The 18,237-nt window shown below is 54.3% G+C and overlaps 1 protein-coding gene across 7 annotated transcripts in view; it reads right to left on the minus strand.

The window, feature by feature from the left end:
* ADCYAP1R1 (ADCYAP receptor type I) overlaps positions 1-18,237 on the minus strand; it is a 58,457-nt gene that overhangs the window by 32,211 nt on the left and 8,009 nt on the right. For 5 of the 7 annotated variants that reach the window (XM_082693666.1, XM_082693669.1, XM_082693670.1 and 2 more), the window contains exons 2-3: positions 15,308-15,447; positions 14,299-14,404 (exon numbers count right to left, since the gene is read on the minus strand). In XM_082693666.1, coding sequence (XP_082549792.1) covers positions 14,299-14,404; positions 15,308-15,358 — 157 coding nt within the window. In that variant the 5' untranslated portion in view covers positions 15,359-15,447. Of the gene's footprint in view, positions 1-14,298; positions 14,405-15,307; positions 15,448-16,379; positions 16,496-18,237 lie in introns of all 7 variants that reach the window. The other 2 variants (XM_082693667.1, XM_082693672.1) reach the window with 1 other exon arrangement.

Raw genomic sequence — 18,237 nt, forward strand, 5'->3', positions numbered from 1 at the left:
AGCTCAGCCTCCTTGGTGGGCCCTCCCTGCCTCTAGAGGAGTTCCAGGAACTGGTTGGTCTCAGGGTGCTGCTCCAGGCCTGCCCCTGCCTTCCAGAGATCAGGGCTCTGAGCGGTCTGACGAGGAAGAGGGCAAAGCTGGCCAGGCAGAGGCCTGCGTGGCCAAGGCCTGGGACTGTGAAGGGACTCAGAGCCCAAAGACAGAAGAGGCCAGTGCAGTAGTGGCACAGGCCCAACTCAGGCGAATGCTGAGGGCTGGAGGGGGAGCAAGGGCAGACCAAGGGGTGTTTAGGAATCACCCAGACTTGGTGCATCGCCGGACACATGCTGCCAGGAACAAGAGAAAGATGGCAAGCTTGATGACCAGGTACTAATTTGGGGGCTCAGCAGACCCTCCTGCCCCTCTGCCCACCCTGTACCCTCTGTCTCTCTCTCCTTCCACCCCTGCCAGCCTTTCCTGGGAGGTCTGGGCAACCCCATGGCTGCTCCCTCACCTCCCTTCACGCTCCACCCCTTCCTCTGACGCTATCCCTCCTCTCCGATGAGGTGCCTGCCTCTGGCCACCAGCTGCCCACGTCTTCATCCTCCTGATGGGTCTGCCTTGCCCACCTTAACTGAACGCAGATATACCAGTGGCCACACTGCCCCCGGAGCCTCACTGCTCCCACCTTGAACAAGATCACTGGCTCATGGACTTAGGGACAGAGCTATACACAGGCAACCCCGGATCCTGAGACCTGCACTACCTGAAAACAGGCTGGATATCCCCACCGTGAAAGGCCGCAAGTAATCCAAACCCAGCCTGCCCAAGACTTCACTCAGCATCTTCCACTGCAGCCCTGTTTCCTGTCTCAGCCCCAGCTAGACAGACTTGAAGCTACTTCAGCCCGTCTGGCCAACCTAGTCATCTTCAGACTTTAGCAAGCACCCGTAACCCACGTGATTAACTAAACCTTTCTTTGTACACCTAGAGATGATGCATTCTTTCCTAAAAGAGAACACAGCCCTTCTGCACCATCACCAGACCCTGCTGTATGACCTGTGGGCACCCCGATAATGTCTGCAGCTGGCTTCTGCACGCAATCAAGAAAGGTTACAGACCACTGCCCTCCTGTAACTGCCCTAAACCCCTTTAAATAAATCTCTGGGCCAAGCAGTCACCTCAGAGTTGGTTTTTGGACAAGACTGCCATCTTCCCAAGTGGCAGGTGTCCTGAATAAAGCTCGTATTGCTTTCCAATCAAAACTCATCTCTCAAGTGTTGGCTGTTCAAACAAAGGGCAGCCGAAGTTGGGTTTCGGTAACAGACTGCCCTTGCTATGCCTCCTCCTCCTTCTTGTTCCATATCCAGAGGGCCATCATGTTTGGTTGGTCTGACTGAAAAATATATGTGGACACTCGTGTCCTATTCTCCATCCCCTCAGCCCACCTGAAAGGAAGATCTGGGCAGGACATCCAGCCCACCTGTAGTTGTGCTAACCTTTCAGAGGACCTACCACCTCATGTCCTCAGCATGGCCCCCAAGGGCGCAGCCCTTGCTTCCCCCTCTGGCACACAGGGAGAGGGTGAGGCCCTGGAACGGCAGTGCCCCCAGGGAAAGGGCATGAAGTGCGAAGGGCATGAAGAAGGGAGCCCCAGGGAACCAACCACACATTTATCAGGTGGGCAGAGGAAGGGCGAGTGGTGACGTAATTCCCACGAAGGGGAGCAAAGGTGGAGGAGGGAAGCGGCCACACGGAGGGTCCGACAGCAGAGTGCAATTTCAGGAAGGGACTCACATCCTGCTGAGGCGTCTAGAAATATGGGCTTTGGAGAGGGCTTCTTTACCAGATCAAGGACAGTCAGAGGGTGACCGACAGTGTCCCACCGCCCAGAGCTGTCATGAGGATTAATGAATTCATCCATGTAAAGCTCTCGGAGCTCCAGGCCCACTCAATGCATGTTCATTGCTGTTACTGGCATTAATTTCATTATTTCAATTAGGCGTCCCTGAGAAGCATTCCCCTGGGAGAGGTCCAGGCGAGGAGATGAAGCAGAGCCCGGCAAGGTGAGGAGAAATTCCAGTGGAGTGTCACAGAGGACGACTGGGCAGGCACTAGGCCTGCAAGGGGGGCCTAGGGCAGACCTCATGGGCTCCTGGCCTGTCGGGGTCCACAACGGACTTAGCCTTTGGACAAGAAGGCACCCAAAGCTTCCAAATGCAGAAAACCTGGTCTCTCAGAATCCAAACCCAGCCACTTTGGAATTCACACCCAGTAACATTGGCCTGTGGTCTCCTGGCTCCTGGGATGACCGAGTTTGGGAGCTGGAAGCCCCACACAAAATTCTGAGGGAAACAAACCAGAAAGACTAGGTCACTGGGGCCACGTGACGGGAGCAGGGTCCCAGGTCTCACAGCAGTAGCCAGTTATTGCTGATTCCTGCCCACCCTTCACAGCAGGAAACCAGCCGGCACGTGGCTGGTTATGACATCATGTCCTTGAAAGAGACCCAGCAGCGTATCTTTGGCTGCCATGGCCCACACGGATCACGGAACGGCCGTGGAGCATGGCTGTGTCTGGCCCATGCCCTAGCAGCCCCAGCCAACAGATGTTCCCTTAATGTGGAACATTAGGCCCTGACCCAACCAGCTGCGACAGCCAGCTGACGCTCCTGAGGTCTCAGGGCCCTTCAGATAAACAGAGCATGCTCCTGAGGGTTGAGGAGCAGGGAAAGATGCAGAGCCCCAGGCAGCAATGCCATGAGGGGCAGTGAGGGCTCCCAGGTGGGAGGTCGGAGGCCTAGAAGCCTGGTTGGGGAATTTGTCCTGCCCCACCTCTCACACCCATCAGGCCCAGGGCCACAGCGGAGCAGGAAACAAATTTGAGAAGGTTGCATGGGAGGGCAGAGGAAGCATAAGGGCCCCTGCAAGGCAGCCTTAAGACTCGAATTCGGTTGACTTCTGCCAAGGGCTCCCTTCATGACGCTGGCAAGTCTCTACCCAGTCCACCCGGACTTAATTTCCCTGTGTGCACTGCCAGGGCGGAGAGTCTCTGAGCATATGCCCAACTCTGGATGACCAGATCTCAAATTAGGAACAGAGGTTCACTCATGACCTGCTGGTGTCCAGAAGGGTGGCCGGGGAGGCCGGGACTGCCCTCCAGGGCCCCACTGCCAGGGCAAGCATCTTCCAGGACCTATCCGCCACGGTGCCCCACCCTACCCCATGGCCTGCCACACTATCGAAGCCTTCCCGGTGCCCTCCTTAGGTTCCTGGCCTGGATCCCCTCCAGGGACTAAGGTTCCCAGGGGCAATTCCTACAGCACCAGGGCAGGTGGAAAGACTAGAATAGAAATCCATAACTGGAGAGCCCAATCCCAGTGTCTGGGTTTAGGGAACTGCATGGTAAGAATTGGGTATTTGGCCTTAGTCCCAGCTTCCAGGCAAAGCAAGCAAACCTGTGGAATTTCCTGATAGAGGTAAGGGGAGTGTCTTCAGTTATTCATAAGTCTCTTCCGACCACACCTGAATTTATGCTAATGAGGTGACTCTGGGGCAAAGATGGCTGGTTGCCAGCGGGTACTTTCAGCTGGCAACCAGCTGTACTTCCCTACATGGGCGGGGAGCTAGAAATTGGGCTAATCACCAAAGGCTAAGGATTTAGGGGATCATACCTACATAACAGAACTTCCATAAAAACCCTAAACAATGGGGTTCAAAGAACTTCTAGGTGGATGAACACATCCACATACTAGCAGAGAGGTGAACCCCGAACTGCACAAGGACAGAAGCTCCTATGCTCCTTCTGGACCTCACTCTACGACCCCCTTCATCTGGCTGTTCCTTATATCCTTTATAGTAAACTGGTGAACGTGTTTCCCTGAATTCTGGGAGCCACTACTGCAAATTATTGAAACTGAGGAGAAGGTAGGACATGGGAACCTCCAATTTGTAGTCAAGTCAGACAGAAGCATGGATAACATGGGGACCCATGATTTGCAAATGGCATCTAAAGTGCGGGAGGGGAGAGTCTTCAGACCGAGCTCTTAGCCAAAGGGTCTGGGCTAACTGCAGACAGTTAGTGTCAGAAGTGAATGAAATTGTAGGGACACCAGTCAAGTGTTCACAGAAGCCTGGAAAACCCACATGTTCGATGTCAGAAATGCTGTGAGTAGAAAAATAGTTTTCCTTTAGGGGACAATGTCCCTGACCCCACTGGGAGCTCACAGCCCTCTGCCCACCCTCCTGCCCTGCATCATAGGGTTTGCAGGAGACCGAGAGGGCCACCTTGGGGCTCCCAGGATGCTCCACCTCTCAGAGGTGGCGTGGGCTCTAGCTTGTCTCCCCTCCTTGATGAAGGGCCTGCTCTGAATCCCCCCCAGAAACCCCTCCCAGGAAGATAAGGAGGGAAGAGCCTTGGGTTTCTCTGAGGACAGCAACTCATTTTCCTTCCACCCCCACAGAACACATCCAGTTCTCTATCTCCATCTGTTTCAGACTCTAGTCCCAACAAAGCTTAGTGTTGTTGGGACTGGAGGATTTCAAGACGCCTTTTCTCCTTCTCCTCCCTCTCCTCCTTTTACCCTATTTTTCTCACTCTCCCTTCCCCTCCCTCTTATTCACACATTTATTCAAGAAATTGTGTCAGTTATGAGACCAACGCTGCAGAGCAATACAGGAGTGAAGAAATACAGCCCCGGTCTCTGCCTGTACAGCGCTTACAGCTCGGTGGTCTAGGGAAAGATCTTGCTCTTTAGGCTAAATGCTAAGAGAAGCCCTTAGATGATGAATTACCTTCCTATTGCTATTGCAACAAAGCCAACTCAGTGGCTTAAATGCCACAATGTCTTATGTTGCAGTTCCGGAGGTCAGAAGGTCTGAAACTGACCTCCCTGGGCTTAAATCCAGATGTTTGCTGGCCTGCATTTCTTCTGGAGGATCTAGCGTGAATCCATTTCCTTATCTCTTCCAGATTCAAGACATTCTTTGCCAGTGGCCCCTTTCACCACCTTCAAAGCCAAGAGCACAGCGTCCTCAACTCTCTCCTTCTCTGACCCTCGTGCCTCCATCCTTCCCTTATGAGGACCCTTGTGATTACACTGGATTCACCTGAATAATCCAGGACCCTCTCCCCATCTTAAGATCCTTAACCCAATTACACCTGCCAAGAACATTTTGCCATGTAAGGTAACACATTCTCAGGTTTGGGGGATGAGGATGGGGCCACCACTGCTTTGCCTCCCTTAGATGCGTTTCAAGACAAGGTGTCCCCTAATCCTCCTACACTGTTGGTGGGAATGTAAGCTGAGGCAGCCACTCTGGAAAACAGTATGGAGGTTCCTCAAAAAGTTGAAAATAGAGTTACCCTATGAGCCAGCAATTGCACTACTGGGTATTTACTCTAAAAATACAAATGTAAGTGATCTGAAGGGGCGCGTGCACCCAAATGTTTATAGCTGCAATGTCCACAATAGCCAAACTATGGAAAGAATCTAGATGTTCATCAACAGATGAATGGATAAGGAAGATGTGGTATATATATACAATGGAATATTACGCAGCCATCAAAAGAAATGAAATCTTGGGCGCCTGGGTGGCTCAGTGGGTTAAGCTGCTGCCTTCGGCTCAGGTCATGATCTCAGGGTCCTGGGATCGAGTCCCGCATCGGGCTCTCTGCTCAGCAGGGAGCCTGCTTCCTCCTCTCTCTCTCTCTGCCTGCCTCTCTGCCTACTTGTGATCTCTCTGTCAAATAAAAAAAAAAAAAAAAACTTTAAAAAGAAATGAAATCTTGCCATTTTTAATGACGTGGATGGAACTAGAGGGTATTATGTTAAGCGAAGTGAGTCAATCAGAGAAAGCTAATTATCATATGATCTCTCTGATATGAGGAATTTGAGAGGCAGGGTGGGGAGTTGGGGGGGTAGGGAAGGAAAAAATGAAACAAGCTGGGATCGGGAGGGAGACAAACCATAAGAGACTCTTAATCTCATGAAACAAAGGATTGTTGGGGGGTCGGGGGTAGGGATAGGGTGGTTGGGTTATAGACATTAGGGATGATATGTGATATGGTGAGTGCTGTGAATTGTGTAAGTCTGACGATTCACAGACCTGTATCCCTGGGGCAAAAAATACATTACATGTTAATAAAAATAATTAAAAAAAAAAAAAACAGAGTCTTTTTTTCAGGAGTCTCCTGATCTGATTCCATAGGAATTCCATAGGAATCAGATCACGTGTGGGAAGGTAGAACATTTCAAGAACAGTCAATCAAACACGGAAATATATCTGTTAGGATAGGGCAGAAGTGCAGGGGAAGGCGGAGGGGCTGGATTTGGAGCCAGGACAGCCAGGAAGGAAAGTTATGTCGTGTAGGGAGGTCTGGAGGCAGGACTAAGGGCCCTGCGACAAACCAGCTGTGACCGGCAAGCATGCCCGCGACTGTTGGGGACTCACCGATATCACATGACTGAGTTCACACAAAGGTAAGTGGAGGTTATGGACTGCTCTCAGAGGCATCCCTCACAGGCTCCATGCCCTTTCTCTCCCTCTCCCCTCTCTGCAGCATCCTTGGAGGCGCCAGGTTGAGGCCGGCAGTGTTCTAAGATGGAAGGAACCCGGGGCTCTGAATGATGGTGCAGAGTCAAGCTCTGAGTCCCACGTCTGCCAACCACGCCGCCCTGTGACCCGCATAAGCAATTAAGGCTCCCTGACTGATGCAGTGAAAGGGAGGCGGGTACGAGAGATGGCACCTGGGTTTCTGGCTTGAAATGTCGGTATGGCTGGAAGGGTCAGCCTTTCCCCACAGTGGAAAGAACCTGAATGAGAAGCAAATGGTGGTGGGCACGAGGCAGGCTGGAGCTCAAGGGTTTCGTCTGGAGGAGTGTGTTCAGTTTGAGATGGTGCCAAGAGCCAAGTGGAGGTGGATTTCCCACAGGCAGTTAGATAAAAGTCCGGAGTGCAGACGGGGAGTGGGAAACTGGGGCAGGAGAACAGGAGTGGTCAGCACAGGGAACAAGGAGTGCCCAGCACAGGGAGGGATGCTAGGTAGGGCCACGGACCTGGACAATGGGTCTAGTGAGAGGGTGTGTGGCAAAGAGAAGAGAAGAGGATATGGCCTGTTTCTGACAGAAGGAATGCAGCATCAGAAGAGGGGCTGGCAAAGAAGGCTGAGGAGGGGTGGCCAGAAACCGGGGACTCCCAGGCCACGTTAGCAACACAGCAGACAGGAAAGCATGCTTCAAGGAAGACATGGTCAAATACATCAGTCGCTGTTCCCCTCCTCTCTGCGAGTCAAAAATCAGAATGGCCTCTCTCCCCTGGGAGAACTCTCTGCTTGGACATCCCCAAGCACCTCTCCTCTAGTTCCCCAGTTCTACATGAGGCCCGTGTCTGCCCCCCTGGCTCAGTCTGTTCCCCAGCCCCACCCCACCCCCCAAAAAACCTGAAAGGCTCTGTGGAACCTGGTCCAAGGAATCCAGGTGCTTCAGGGATCCTGCTCGGGGCAGAGCGCCGTGCACACTCGGCATTGGGGGGTGGGTGTGGCTGCTGCTCATACCAAGACACTAAGACACAAAGCAGCCAAGGAGACGCAGTGCCTTGCGACAGCAGGAGGGGAAAAGACCATTTGGGCACACTGAACAGCGAGAGAATACAAGGACCATTAGCCTCGACTGGAACAAAATAAGGAGCTAATCGCAGGTTGTCATGGTGATGATTTTGTCCAGTTCCACACAGTGTTCAAAACCCATGAGACCAGGGGCACCAAAGGGACTCAGACAAAGATGCAGTCCTCCCTTTGAGGATGCTTGGGTAGTGTTAGAACAAGCCCCTCATTTTAGCACAATTCAAGGGTAAAAAAAAGAAAAAAAATGATTCCATTTACTGTAATTGACTTTCCAGCCAATATTTCTGATCCATAAAATGGGAACCAGCTGTGGGATCGGTGCTGGGTGGTGGGGAGGTTCTTGGGGAAGGAAGAAGATGCAGTCCTCCCCTCTGGAAGTCAGCCGCCCTCAGAGCGGGGACCCCGGAACACCACAGGGAACTTGCCAGAGGTGCAGCTGTTCAGGCCCCACCAGACCCACTGAGTCAGAAACTCTGGGGCTGGGTCCAGGAATTCTGCATTTTAACAGCCTGCCAGGAGGTTCTGAGGCAGGCTGGAGTCTGAGAACTACGGGGCTAAAGGAAAACCAGTTCGGACAGAAATGGAACCTTTTGTCGGAAGCGAGGGTCCCCGTGGACCCTCTCCCCATCCCATGTTGAATGCCTGTTCCGTCTCAGAGCAGCTGGGAGAGGTGGTTAAGGAGGGCTGGGGAGCCTGGGCCCAGCCCTCCTCCAGGCCTCTCCTTGTGCGGTGAGAGTGGAGGTGGGAGCTGAGGCGAAGCACTCGGCACCCCCGGACAGGCCTCCGAGGCTGGGGCAGAATAGCAATGAGCAGGCTTCCTCATCTTCCTGCCAAATCTCCCTCCTGCCCCAGCCAAAGCCACCGCAGGCCTCTTTCATCTTCTCCAGAATAGGGGGACCCCCAAGGAGACCACACCCAAGCAGCCCCACTGAAACGCGGGGAAGACCTCCAGGCTGACGGAAGCCCGCAGCCCCGCAAAGCGGAGGTGCTGACCGGACCCACCTCGCACAGGCAGGCCCCTCGGGCTGAGCACAGAGAACAAAGAGGGCCGTGCCTGTGACTTGTGGGCCAGGCACCTCTTCAGAGTAGAGATCCCGTTCCCACGCACAGGACTCCTTTCTCCTCTCTGGGCACAAGAGCACTGCCACACAAAAGCACCCCCCTGACTGGGATGGCAGACCTGGGTCCTGTCCCAGAGCTGGCTCTGGCACTCCGTGTGACTGAGCCAGTGACGGCCACCTCCAGCCTCAACCTCTCTCTGGGTCACATGACAGAGCTGGACTCGGTGTTGTCTCAAGTCCCATTTAGCATTCAGGGGCTTGGGATGAGGTTCAAAACCGCCAATCAGGTCGCCTCAGTAGCGGTCCCGAGAAACATCTTTAAAACACACCCAGGATGTTGTGAACAAACCTCGCAGTCAGCAAGCCTGTTTTCACTCTGCCGGCCTCACCTGGTTTTTGTACCCTCTTCAGCTGGCTGCAGAGCGCTGGCCCCACTCCCCACCCTCACCCAGCATCTCCCTGCCCCTTGGCTTTCACCCCGAAGGCCACTCTGGCCACTACCATCCCATGTTCTCTTTGAGGTGTTCCAGTTGGGGAGGAAACAGTTAACCTTCCTGGGAGCCCTCCCCCCGCAGCCTGCCCTCGCCACAGACACTGTAGCGTGGACACACCTCAACCTGGCAGATCGGTGGCCCCATTCCAATGCACTTGCTTCACTGGATTTAAAAGATTATAGGAAATATACGAAATACATAGAAATACATTTTTCAAATACAGCAAAGCATGACTGTGAGTTCATAACTCATGGTTACTAGAGCAAGAAGAGAGTTTTCCTTTTTTCTCTTTCAAGTGCACTTCAGAGGCATCATTTGACCTCTGGCCAGAGTTCCATGCGTGGTGCATGTGCTTAGGGGCAGAAGGGGCAGGAGAGGAGGAAAAAAAGGGGTGCAGGGGGAGGGCTGGCCTCCCAGGTCACCCCAGCGCAGACCGGCAACACCATGCCAATCGCCAATTCTCTGTGACATTCATGTTTGACTCTTGGCTAGGAACGAGCCCCCAGCCTGGCTTACCTGAACGCGGAGGGCTGCTCTCTTGCCCAAGACGGCACGAGCATCAGTGGCTGCTGTCCTCTGGCCACAACAGTGGCTCTCTAACTTGGCTATACTTTAGAATCATCTGAAGGCTTTTACCACAGACCTCCCCACCAAATGCTGATTGCATTCGTCTGGGAAGGGCCTGGCTATCAGCATCTTTAAGTGCTCCTGGGGGTTCGAAGACACTTCACAGAGCAAGATCGACTGTTGCCTGGATTTCACAAGCAGGTTTAATACGAAGCCAAGAAGCCTGGCTCGACGGCAATGACAAGGACGCCCCCAAGGACCTGAGGCTCGTATGGAGCATGTGGGGAAAACAAAGGCCCCTAGCAAACTCTCCCATGTCTGCTGACAGCAAGATCAGTGCTCCCCCAGAACTTGGCACTGGAAAGATGCCCAGAAGCCGCCTCCTCTGAGACCCACAAGGGGCTCTTCTAACCTCAGCTTGTACAGAAAAGCCCCTGGTGACCACTGGACCCTCCCAGGACTCCCGCCTGCCCAGCCCTGCCTCCTTCCCACAGGACTGGAGCTGGGGCCTCACACCCTTAGAAACACAGATGCCCTTTAGCCTTTCCGTAGCCAAGTGAAGTGCAGGCTTCTAGGGGGTGCACTGAAGAACCCCCCCCCCCGCTCCTAGTTATCTCTCCAGCCTCATTGCAACTTCCTCTGCCAAGTGATATTTCACTGCACAAGGGGGAAGGGTGCAGTGGATGGTCTCGCTCTGCTCCTCCTCTGAGCCACAGTGCAGTGGTCAGCAGCAAGGGCTTCGGAACCTCCAACGACATGTCCCAGCTCCTCCCTCCCTGGCTGTGTGACTTACCAGGTAACGGGCTCGCAACCCGATTTCTATGAGTCTGAGAAGCAGCAGCTATAAAACGGAAGGGAAAACTCTGCCCAGCCCATAGGTGGGTGAGGTTTCATGAGCCACCCTGGACAGCTCCGTGGAGGGGGAGATTCAGAAACTGTCCTTAGTGAGCTGCTACAATCCCCATCTCCCATACTCACGGCTCCCTTCCTCCCTCTATCAGGTCGTCTCCCACCTGGAGCTCTTGCTCCCCTTCCCATGCTTCTCCATCTGCCCTCTGCAGCCTGGATCTAGTTCCCAGCCCCTCCTTGAGTCTTCCAGAAAGCCCTTCCAGATTGTCCCAAACTGCAGTTTCCTGCAGAGAACTCCACAGTTCCCCAGAGCTCTGATCTAATGGAAGACGGAGACCCTAGAGGCACTCCACGCCCTAACACGACGACTCTGTTACTCTAACATCTTTGTTGAATACTTAGCAAATGCCACATAACACCCTTAGCCTTTCCCACGATTGGAATTTAAAGCAATAATCCTACACGGTAGATATTATTTTTTAATCCTCCATTTTGCAGACAGAATAAATGAAGGGGTTAAGTGCCCTTTGCAAGGTCATATAGCAGGTGAGGGGGGCTAGGGGCTCAGTGTCTCATATCCTTCTTCCAAGGCAGTGGATCCCAGGAGTTGAGGGTACAGAGTACCCGAATACAAGTTTCACCTCTGCCTATTATTTAACTGTCTCTAAGCAAGGGGCATAACCTCTGTGGGCAGCAGTTTCCTCATCTACAAAATAGGGGTGATAATAGACCCCACACCTAAGGAGCTGCAGTGGGAGAAAAAAGCACTAGCACAGTGCCTGGCACATGGTAAGTCTATATAAATATTGACTATTAATATGATCCATCTCACCCACTTAATTAATAGAGAAGGTTCTGAGGCACAGAGAAAGAAAGGGCCATGGAGGTAGCAATCCAGCTAAGCCCTCAGTCTCCTCTTCTTTTCCACCTGCTGGTTGCCTTTTGGCTGTGCTTTGTCCTACAGAGGTAACATCTCAGCTTTGTCCTATAGAGCGCCACCCTATGACTCAGAGTAGGAAGATAGGAAGAGGTAAAACAATCTCTCTTTAGGCAGACCATGGGAGGGTGTAGACTCCTCTCTCCTCTGGGCACTCAGAGTTAGAGGAAAGCTTGCTTCCAGGAGACCCCTCTATACCCTGCCTCTTGCATGCCCGGCCTGAATGCCCCTTCCTCCTTGAAGCCCTCCCTGATTCCACCACGTCCACTCACCCTACCCAGCATAAAGCACTTTCTCCTTCCACTGAATTCCCACAGCATCAGCTCCACCTCTGCCACTGGCATGACCTCTCTGTCTCTACAGTCCCCTGCCCGTGGCCTTGCCCTATTCTACCCAGGCCAGACACTAAGATTCCAACTTGTCATATGAGTGAGTGAGCAAATGAGTTGGTGAGTGAATGAATGAGAGTGACTGAGAGTGCATGAATGGGTAAGTGACTGAGTGAATGAGTGGGTAAGTGGATGAGTGACTGAGTGAGTGAATAAGTAAATGAGTGAATGGGTGAGTGAATGAATGAATGCGTGAGTGAATGAATGAATAAATGGGTGAATGAATGAATGAGTGGGTGAGTGAGTAAATGAATGAATGGGTGAATGAATGAGTATGTCAGTAGATGAGTGGATTTGTTCCAGAGGCCTGGGGTCCCTCACCCAAATCCAGGTCTGAGGGGGACTTGTGGTCAGTCTTGACTCACAGGGCCCCTGGGACCCTCAGTCAGACCCTCTTGATAGGCCACCCCAACCCACCCTAATTCAGGGTTCCACACACAGGGAGGTACTCTTTTCCCTCCCCACCTCTTACTGCTGGGGTTCCCTCAGCCTAGAATGTTCTCCCTGCTCGTCCATCCTTCAGCTCTCATCTGCCAGCAAGTGCCTGCTTATCCCTAAGCTTTGCTCAGGAGTTTCAGCCTAGCTTCTCATTGGAATGGCCTGGGGAGACTTAAAAGATCCTGACTACAACGGACCACGGTGCTGATTTAATGGGTTTCGATTGTGGCTTCAGCACATTTTTCTAAAAGCTCCTGGTGATTCTAATGCGCAGCCAGGTTTGAGAACCAAGGATCTGGTTTAAATACCACCTTTTCCGTGAATCCTTGCCCACCTTCCCCAAAGAGAACTCCTTTCTTCCTCTTCTGAGCATTACCTGGTGGTGAGGACCCCCTCCCACCTCGCAGTGTCCTGCCCCCTCCTGGGAGGGTGTCCAACCTTACAACCATCTCACTCATGCCTCTGAGAGGACACCCCTGTGGCCAGGCCCTTGTGTCCTCTCCCACCCCAGGGCTCCCCAAACTGCTGTGCAATTAACCCACACGCGGCTCCCCAAGTCTGGTCCCTACCCCACCTCTACCCTTCCTTTCTGGACGCTTCTCACTACACCACCCCAAGTGTATCTGAGACCCGTGATGAAGGCGCCACGGCCCTGGGCTGGGAGGCAGGACACCTCAACCTGCCACTCACTCCAACCCCTGTGTGGCCTAACGAGTCACTGCTACCCAGGCTCCCCTCTTCCCATCCCCTCGACTAGAGGTTTGGACCAGGTACCCTTTTGGTCTCTTGCCACTGTGTGCCCTTCTGGGCCCCCTGCTTCAGCTTCCCTGGGTGGTGGGACCTAGAATCTACTTTCGGCCTCGGTTAAGACTGAACCAGAGCTCGGCCCAGAGGGAGAGGCCAGCATGACCGGGAGCTTCATTACCAGTTAATGCTCACTGACTGTACGGGGAGCTCAGCCCGCAGGGACCATTACATTTAACTGGGCTGCCGATTAATCAAGTATTTAAACAGATGGTACTCAGAAGAGCTCCTCAGAAATGGGGAGGATCCAGAGGGAAAAGTCAAGCCCTCCAGTCAGGGAAGGGAGCCCCACCCTCCAGCAACTCAGGCACAGGTGAGGTTGGCAAGGCCACGAGGGAGGCCCCGGCCCCAACTCCAGCCCCAACTCTGCAAGCTCCCACACACCCCACTCTGTGGGCCTGAGCAGACCATCTGCCCAGCGGGGAGTCTGCAGGAGAGGCCTTACACAGACCTCTGGTTCTCAGCCAGGGTCCCTGCCATGTCCTTGGGACACTTGGAAAAGGTGTGGAGGATTTGAGGTCATCAATGGGATTGGGGATGTTCTGGGCATCTAATGGGGAGAGCTATGATTGCTAAGTGTGCTGCCGTGCATGGCCCCATCCAGCTCCAGGAAGCAGTATCCTCCCCTCTCCGAGTGCTAACAGCAGCCCCAGGAGAACATTTCACCCAGCAGGCTTAGGAATGGGGTCCCTGCTGCAGCCTTGTTCTCTGGCTTCTGGTGGAGTGAGCACAAGAAGAGGGAAATGACCCTGCAGTGCGCGCCCTGGGTTAACCAGGTGCTCTCCAACTTGGCCACTGGCGACAGCTGTGTCTCTGTTGCCACCAGGCCCAGGCTGCTTGCTAACAAGCTCTCTAATAGCCACTCCCCAGCCAGACACCACCCCGCTCCCAGACCCCAGGGGATCAGAGGCAGCCATGTCCAGCTGCCCAGAACAGCCTCCTCCAGAATGAGAAATCCAGGGTAGAATGTCCCAAGGAGGGCAACCCCAAGGTCACTGCAGATCCAGGACTCCATCACCCTGCAGGGTTTCCAGAAGGACCCAGGTACCGGTACCCTCCACCACTCTCTACAAAACGGCCAGAGGCCCAGATGCCAGTTTCAAAAGCCTGGCCAGGCTGTGCTGGGAACTCGCTGACCTCCTCAGCACCCCACTCACCTGGGGAGGAGTCATTCAAGCCCATCAGGTCGTTCGCCCTCTGGATCTTCTCCAGGCACATGGCTTGCTCCTTCTTGAAGATGCAGTCAGAGTGCATGGCGGTGGCCTGCGAGGGACACGCGGGACACATGGGATGGATGGGAGGAGCAGGCAGGAGGTTCACAGACAAACCCTGCTACCTCAGCCCCGGAGCGATGTGGGGGGTGGGGGTGGGGCAGAAGCAGGAAGAGGATAGTGCCAGAGAGATTTTGGGGCCAGCAGAGGCCCCAAATATCATGAGGGCTCCTCTCCTTCACCAATTCAACGTGTGGCCATCGGTGGCTTCCAGCCTTCCTTGGGTCTCAGTTTCCATGTGTTATAATAATATTAGCAAACATACATGCAGCACTGTCCTGTGCGTGTGCATTATTCTGTCTTATACACATACACACACACACACACACACACACATATATATATATATATATATATAGCTCAGGAGCTCTACAAAGTAGGTGCTTCTCATCATTCTCCATTCAACAGATGTGAACCCTAAGCACAGAGATGTTAGGTAACTTTCTCAAAATCACTTAGCTTAGCAGACTGTGCAGTGAGGACCAGAACCTAGGCAGTCTGGCTCTAGAGACCAGGGGACTAGCACTGTACTTCAGGGGAGCAAGCAGGGGTGGGTGAGAGAAGGGGCTCAGGAGGCATGCACCCCCAGGGGGGTGCTCAGGAGGCATGCACCCCCAGGGGCTGTGGGCAGAGAAGCACTGGTTGCATTCAGCGGGGCCTACGAGGTGCTCTCATTCCCTCCTGCCCCCATTTTACAAAAGTGGAAACCAAGACTCAGAAAAATCACATGTTCCTGTCCAAGGTCACACAGCTGGTTAGTGGTGGGCACTGGATTTAAGCGTAGGACCAAGTAACTTCAAAGTCCACGAGAGCTGTGTTCTCATGCTGGGGCAGGGACGGTTCCCCGAGGGGACGTCTGTAAGCATGCCTGGAGGGGAGAGTCCTGGGCCCTTACCATAGGCAGCAGGAGGAAAGCAGCCAGGGAGGCCTGCAAGATGCTGGCCATGATGCTTCTCAGTCCGGACGGAGACTCAGACCAGCTATGCTTGCCTCCCGCTCAGAGCAGCCGCTCGCCAGCCCCACGGTGTCTATGGGCTGGAGAGAAAGGAAGGCATGAGTCCTGTGGGTCCCCTGGCAGGGACAGGTCTTCCTCCTGACACCTGCGCTTATCTACAGCAAGGTTCTCAGCCTATCAGAGTAAGCCCCCTCCCTGCCTTGGTCTATGCATTCCTTACTCCTCTAGCAAACAAATATCCACTGAACACCTACACAGCGCTCGGCACTGGGGATACAATGCAGGGCACAGGGGCTCAGGCCCCCATCAGGCCACCAGAAGGGTCTGCATGGCTTTCTTCTCTGTAGCAGACAACTGTCTCCCCCAGCTCCCTCCACTGTGACAGAGTTTTCACCAGCATGCCCACCTAGAGAGGACATTACTCACTCCTTTCAGCTCGCAGGTGCGGGCGTTTGACCCAGGCCCCACCTACGGAATACGAGGGGCGGGGGAGAGGGACAGGTGCCACCTGCAGACCCCCTGTCCACGATGCAGCACCCGTTCTCCACTTCTGCTCTTTCGCCCTGCCTGAATGCCAGAGCCAACCCCCGGGCCGTGGGAAGCCCCACAATGAGAGGAATGGGATCACCGCGAGCGCCCCACCAGCCTGGGAGACCTCCCTAGCTCCCGACTGCTACGTGAGAATGAACTGCTCCTTGACTCCCGTGCCCACCACAGAGCATCGCTTCATTCCAGCTGCCGGGCCAGGGCTGTTTAGTCGTAACCTCCTTTCACCCCGCCTCGGCCCACTGGGCCTCCAGGAGAAAGCAGTGGTTGCTGAAGAGCATGCTCCAAGGAGGGCAGGTCCCTGAGGATGAGGGTTGCCAGTGGGGACCGGATAGGGGACCGGAGTCCAGCGGGGAGGGTGTGGGGGCCCTGGCACATTCCCGAGGGGGAGAGTCTGGTCTGCTTCTAAAATCGATGGTTAGCACACATTCCCTTTACCCCAGCAATTCCGCATCTGAGTATTTACCGAGAAATACTTGTACTTGTCCAAAAAAAAGCACGTGCAACGGCAGTCACTGCAGCATCACTTAAAATAGCATCCACAGCAGAAAAGGAAGCAACCCAGCATCCATCAAGCAGACCCTGTTAACAGGCCCCAGCAGCCATGCAAGGGAATACCACACAGTCATTTAAAAATTATTATTCACATTCCTATTAAACCATTATTAAAAGGATTCAGTTGGCAGGGGTCAGAGCCCCCACCACAGGTGCCTGGGCTCAGAAACCCATGGCAGGGGGTGCACCCCAGCTATTAGTCTCCATATACACCACTCCCCCCTCCCTGGGCAGAGCTGCCGTGATCCTCATTCCTTTTGTGCCCTTGGCTTTTTGCCACCCGTGTGTCCTCCCTCCCTCTCCCCTAGCTTCTCTAACCTCACTTTGGTGACCAGCAAACAAAAAGGAGAAAGGAGAAAGAAGAAAGGAGAAAGAAGAAAGCAAACAAGCTGCAGGATAGCTCCACCAAAGGGGGACCCTGTCTTACCCACCTGTTGCTCTACTCCTCAGGGCCCACCCAGAGTTGCTGAGGAAGGCCTTGGGTGTCCCCAAGAAATGCTCGGAGAAGCCCAGGGGTCCCTGAGGATGCTGATGCAGGCTTTCCCCTGCGGGTCAGGAAGGATGGGCAGGCTGGGCGAGCTCTGGCCCCAGTATCCCGGCACCCCAAGGCACCAGCTGTGCCAGACTCTCAGGCCTGGGTTTCTATACAGGACCCTCCACAACTCTACTGGTCATGGGCTACTTCTGGCATGACCAGGCACTGCTGGTCCCCAGGGGCTTGGTCAACCCCACTCTCCCTGAGGAGCCTAAAGCCCTGTGTGCTGATTCCGGAGCTGACCCTCTGACCCACCTGGCTGGGGCAGAGGAATGCCCGGTCCCCTGCCCACAGCAGAACCTGCAGGCTATCTCTCTAGGCCAACGGAGGGCTTAGAGAAGCCACTGCAAGGCATCGAAAGCCTGAGATCCGCAGCTGACTCCTCCCCACCGGGACAATATCAGGTCAAAGGCCGGTGAGATGTGAGGTCAGGTGGGCCCCCACCTACGACCATGCTGGGTGGCTCTGGAACCTCCGTCAGCCCAACTGGCAGGGCCACCAGCAGCCTCAGAGCCTGCAGGCGACGCCTGGGCTCCAGTACCCGCACCCAGCCACAGTCTAGACCCTCGACTTGTGTGGTTCTCAGCTGTCTTAGCCAGGAGGAAGATGACTCCTCCTCTCAGCTCCCTCCTGGCCAGCAGGGCCCAAACAAGAGCCAGAGAAGGAAAACGGGTACATAGCCTGTGTCACCAAGTGGACACAGTGCTCCTTCCTCAGGGGCCACCTCTCTTGTGCTCCCAGTAAGGTGCCACCAAAAATAGGGCCAGTGGCTGTCTCTGTCCCTTGGGGGAGACCTCTGCCCTGGGGCACAGAGCAAGGTTCCTGGAGAGGACATGTGGCAAGAGCACTCAGCCATGAAATTGGGGCTCCCTGCTCTCAGCAACACCCTGAGATGGCAATGGCACTACCTGCCTCCTTCACGACGGGGACCCCGCAAATGGAGACTTGCCACCCCCTCTCTGGCCCCTCTTAGCCCACACTCAGCCCAGACCACCCATCAGAACCACTGAGAAGCGTTTAAAGATACCCACGCCCAATTGAACCACTGCCTCTGGGGCGGGGGCCCGGATATCAATGCTGGTTTTGGCTCTCCAGGTAACTCTCACGGAGAGTAGGATTTTAAAATCCCCGTTTTGACCTTTATTAGAACTCAGAGAGCTGGCCCGGGAGAGCAAGCAGCTTCCACGCCTCTGGTTGCTCTAGGGGCAAGTGGGGGCACCAAGCAGGCAGAGAA

This window comes from Mustela nivalis (assembly GCF_964662115.1).
Source record: "Mustela nivalis genome assembly, chromosome: 12".
In the NCBI taxonomy this organism is placed as follows: Eukaryota; Metazoa; Chordata; class Mammalia; order Carnivora; family Mustelidae; genus Mustela; species Mustela nivalis.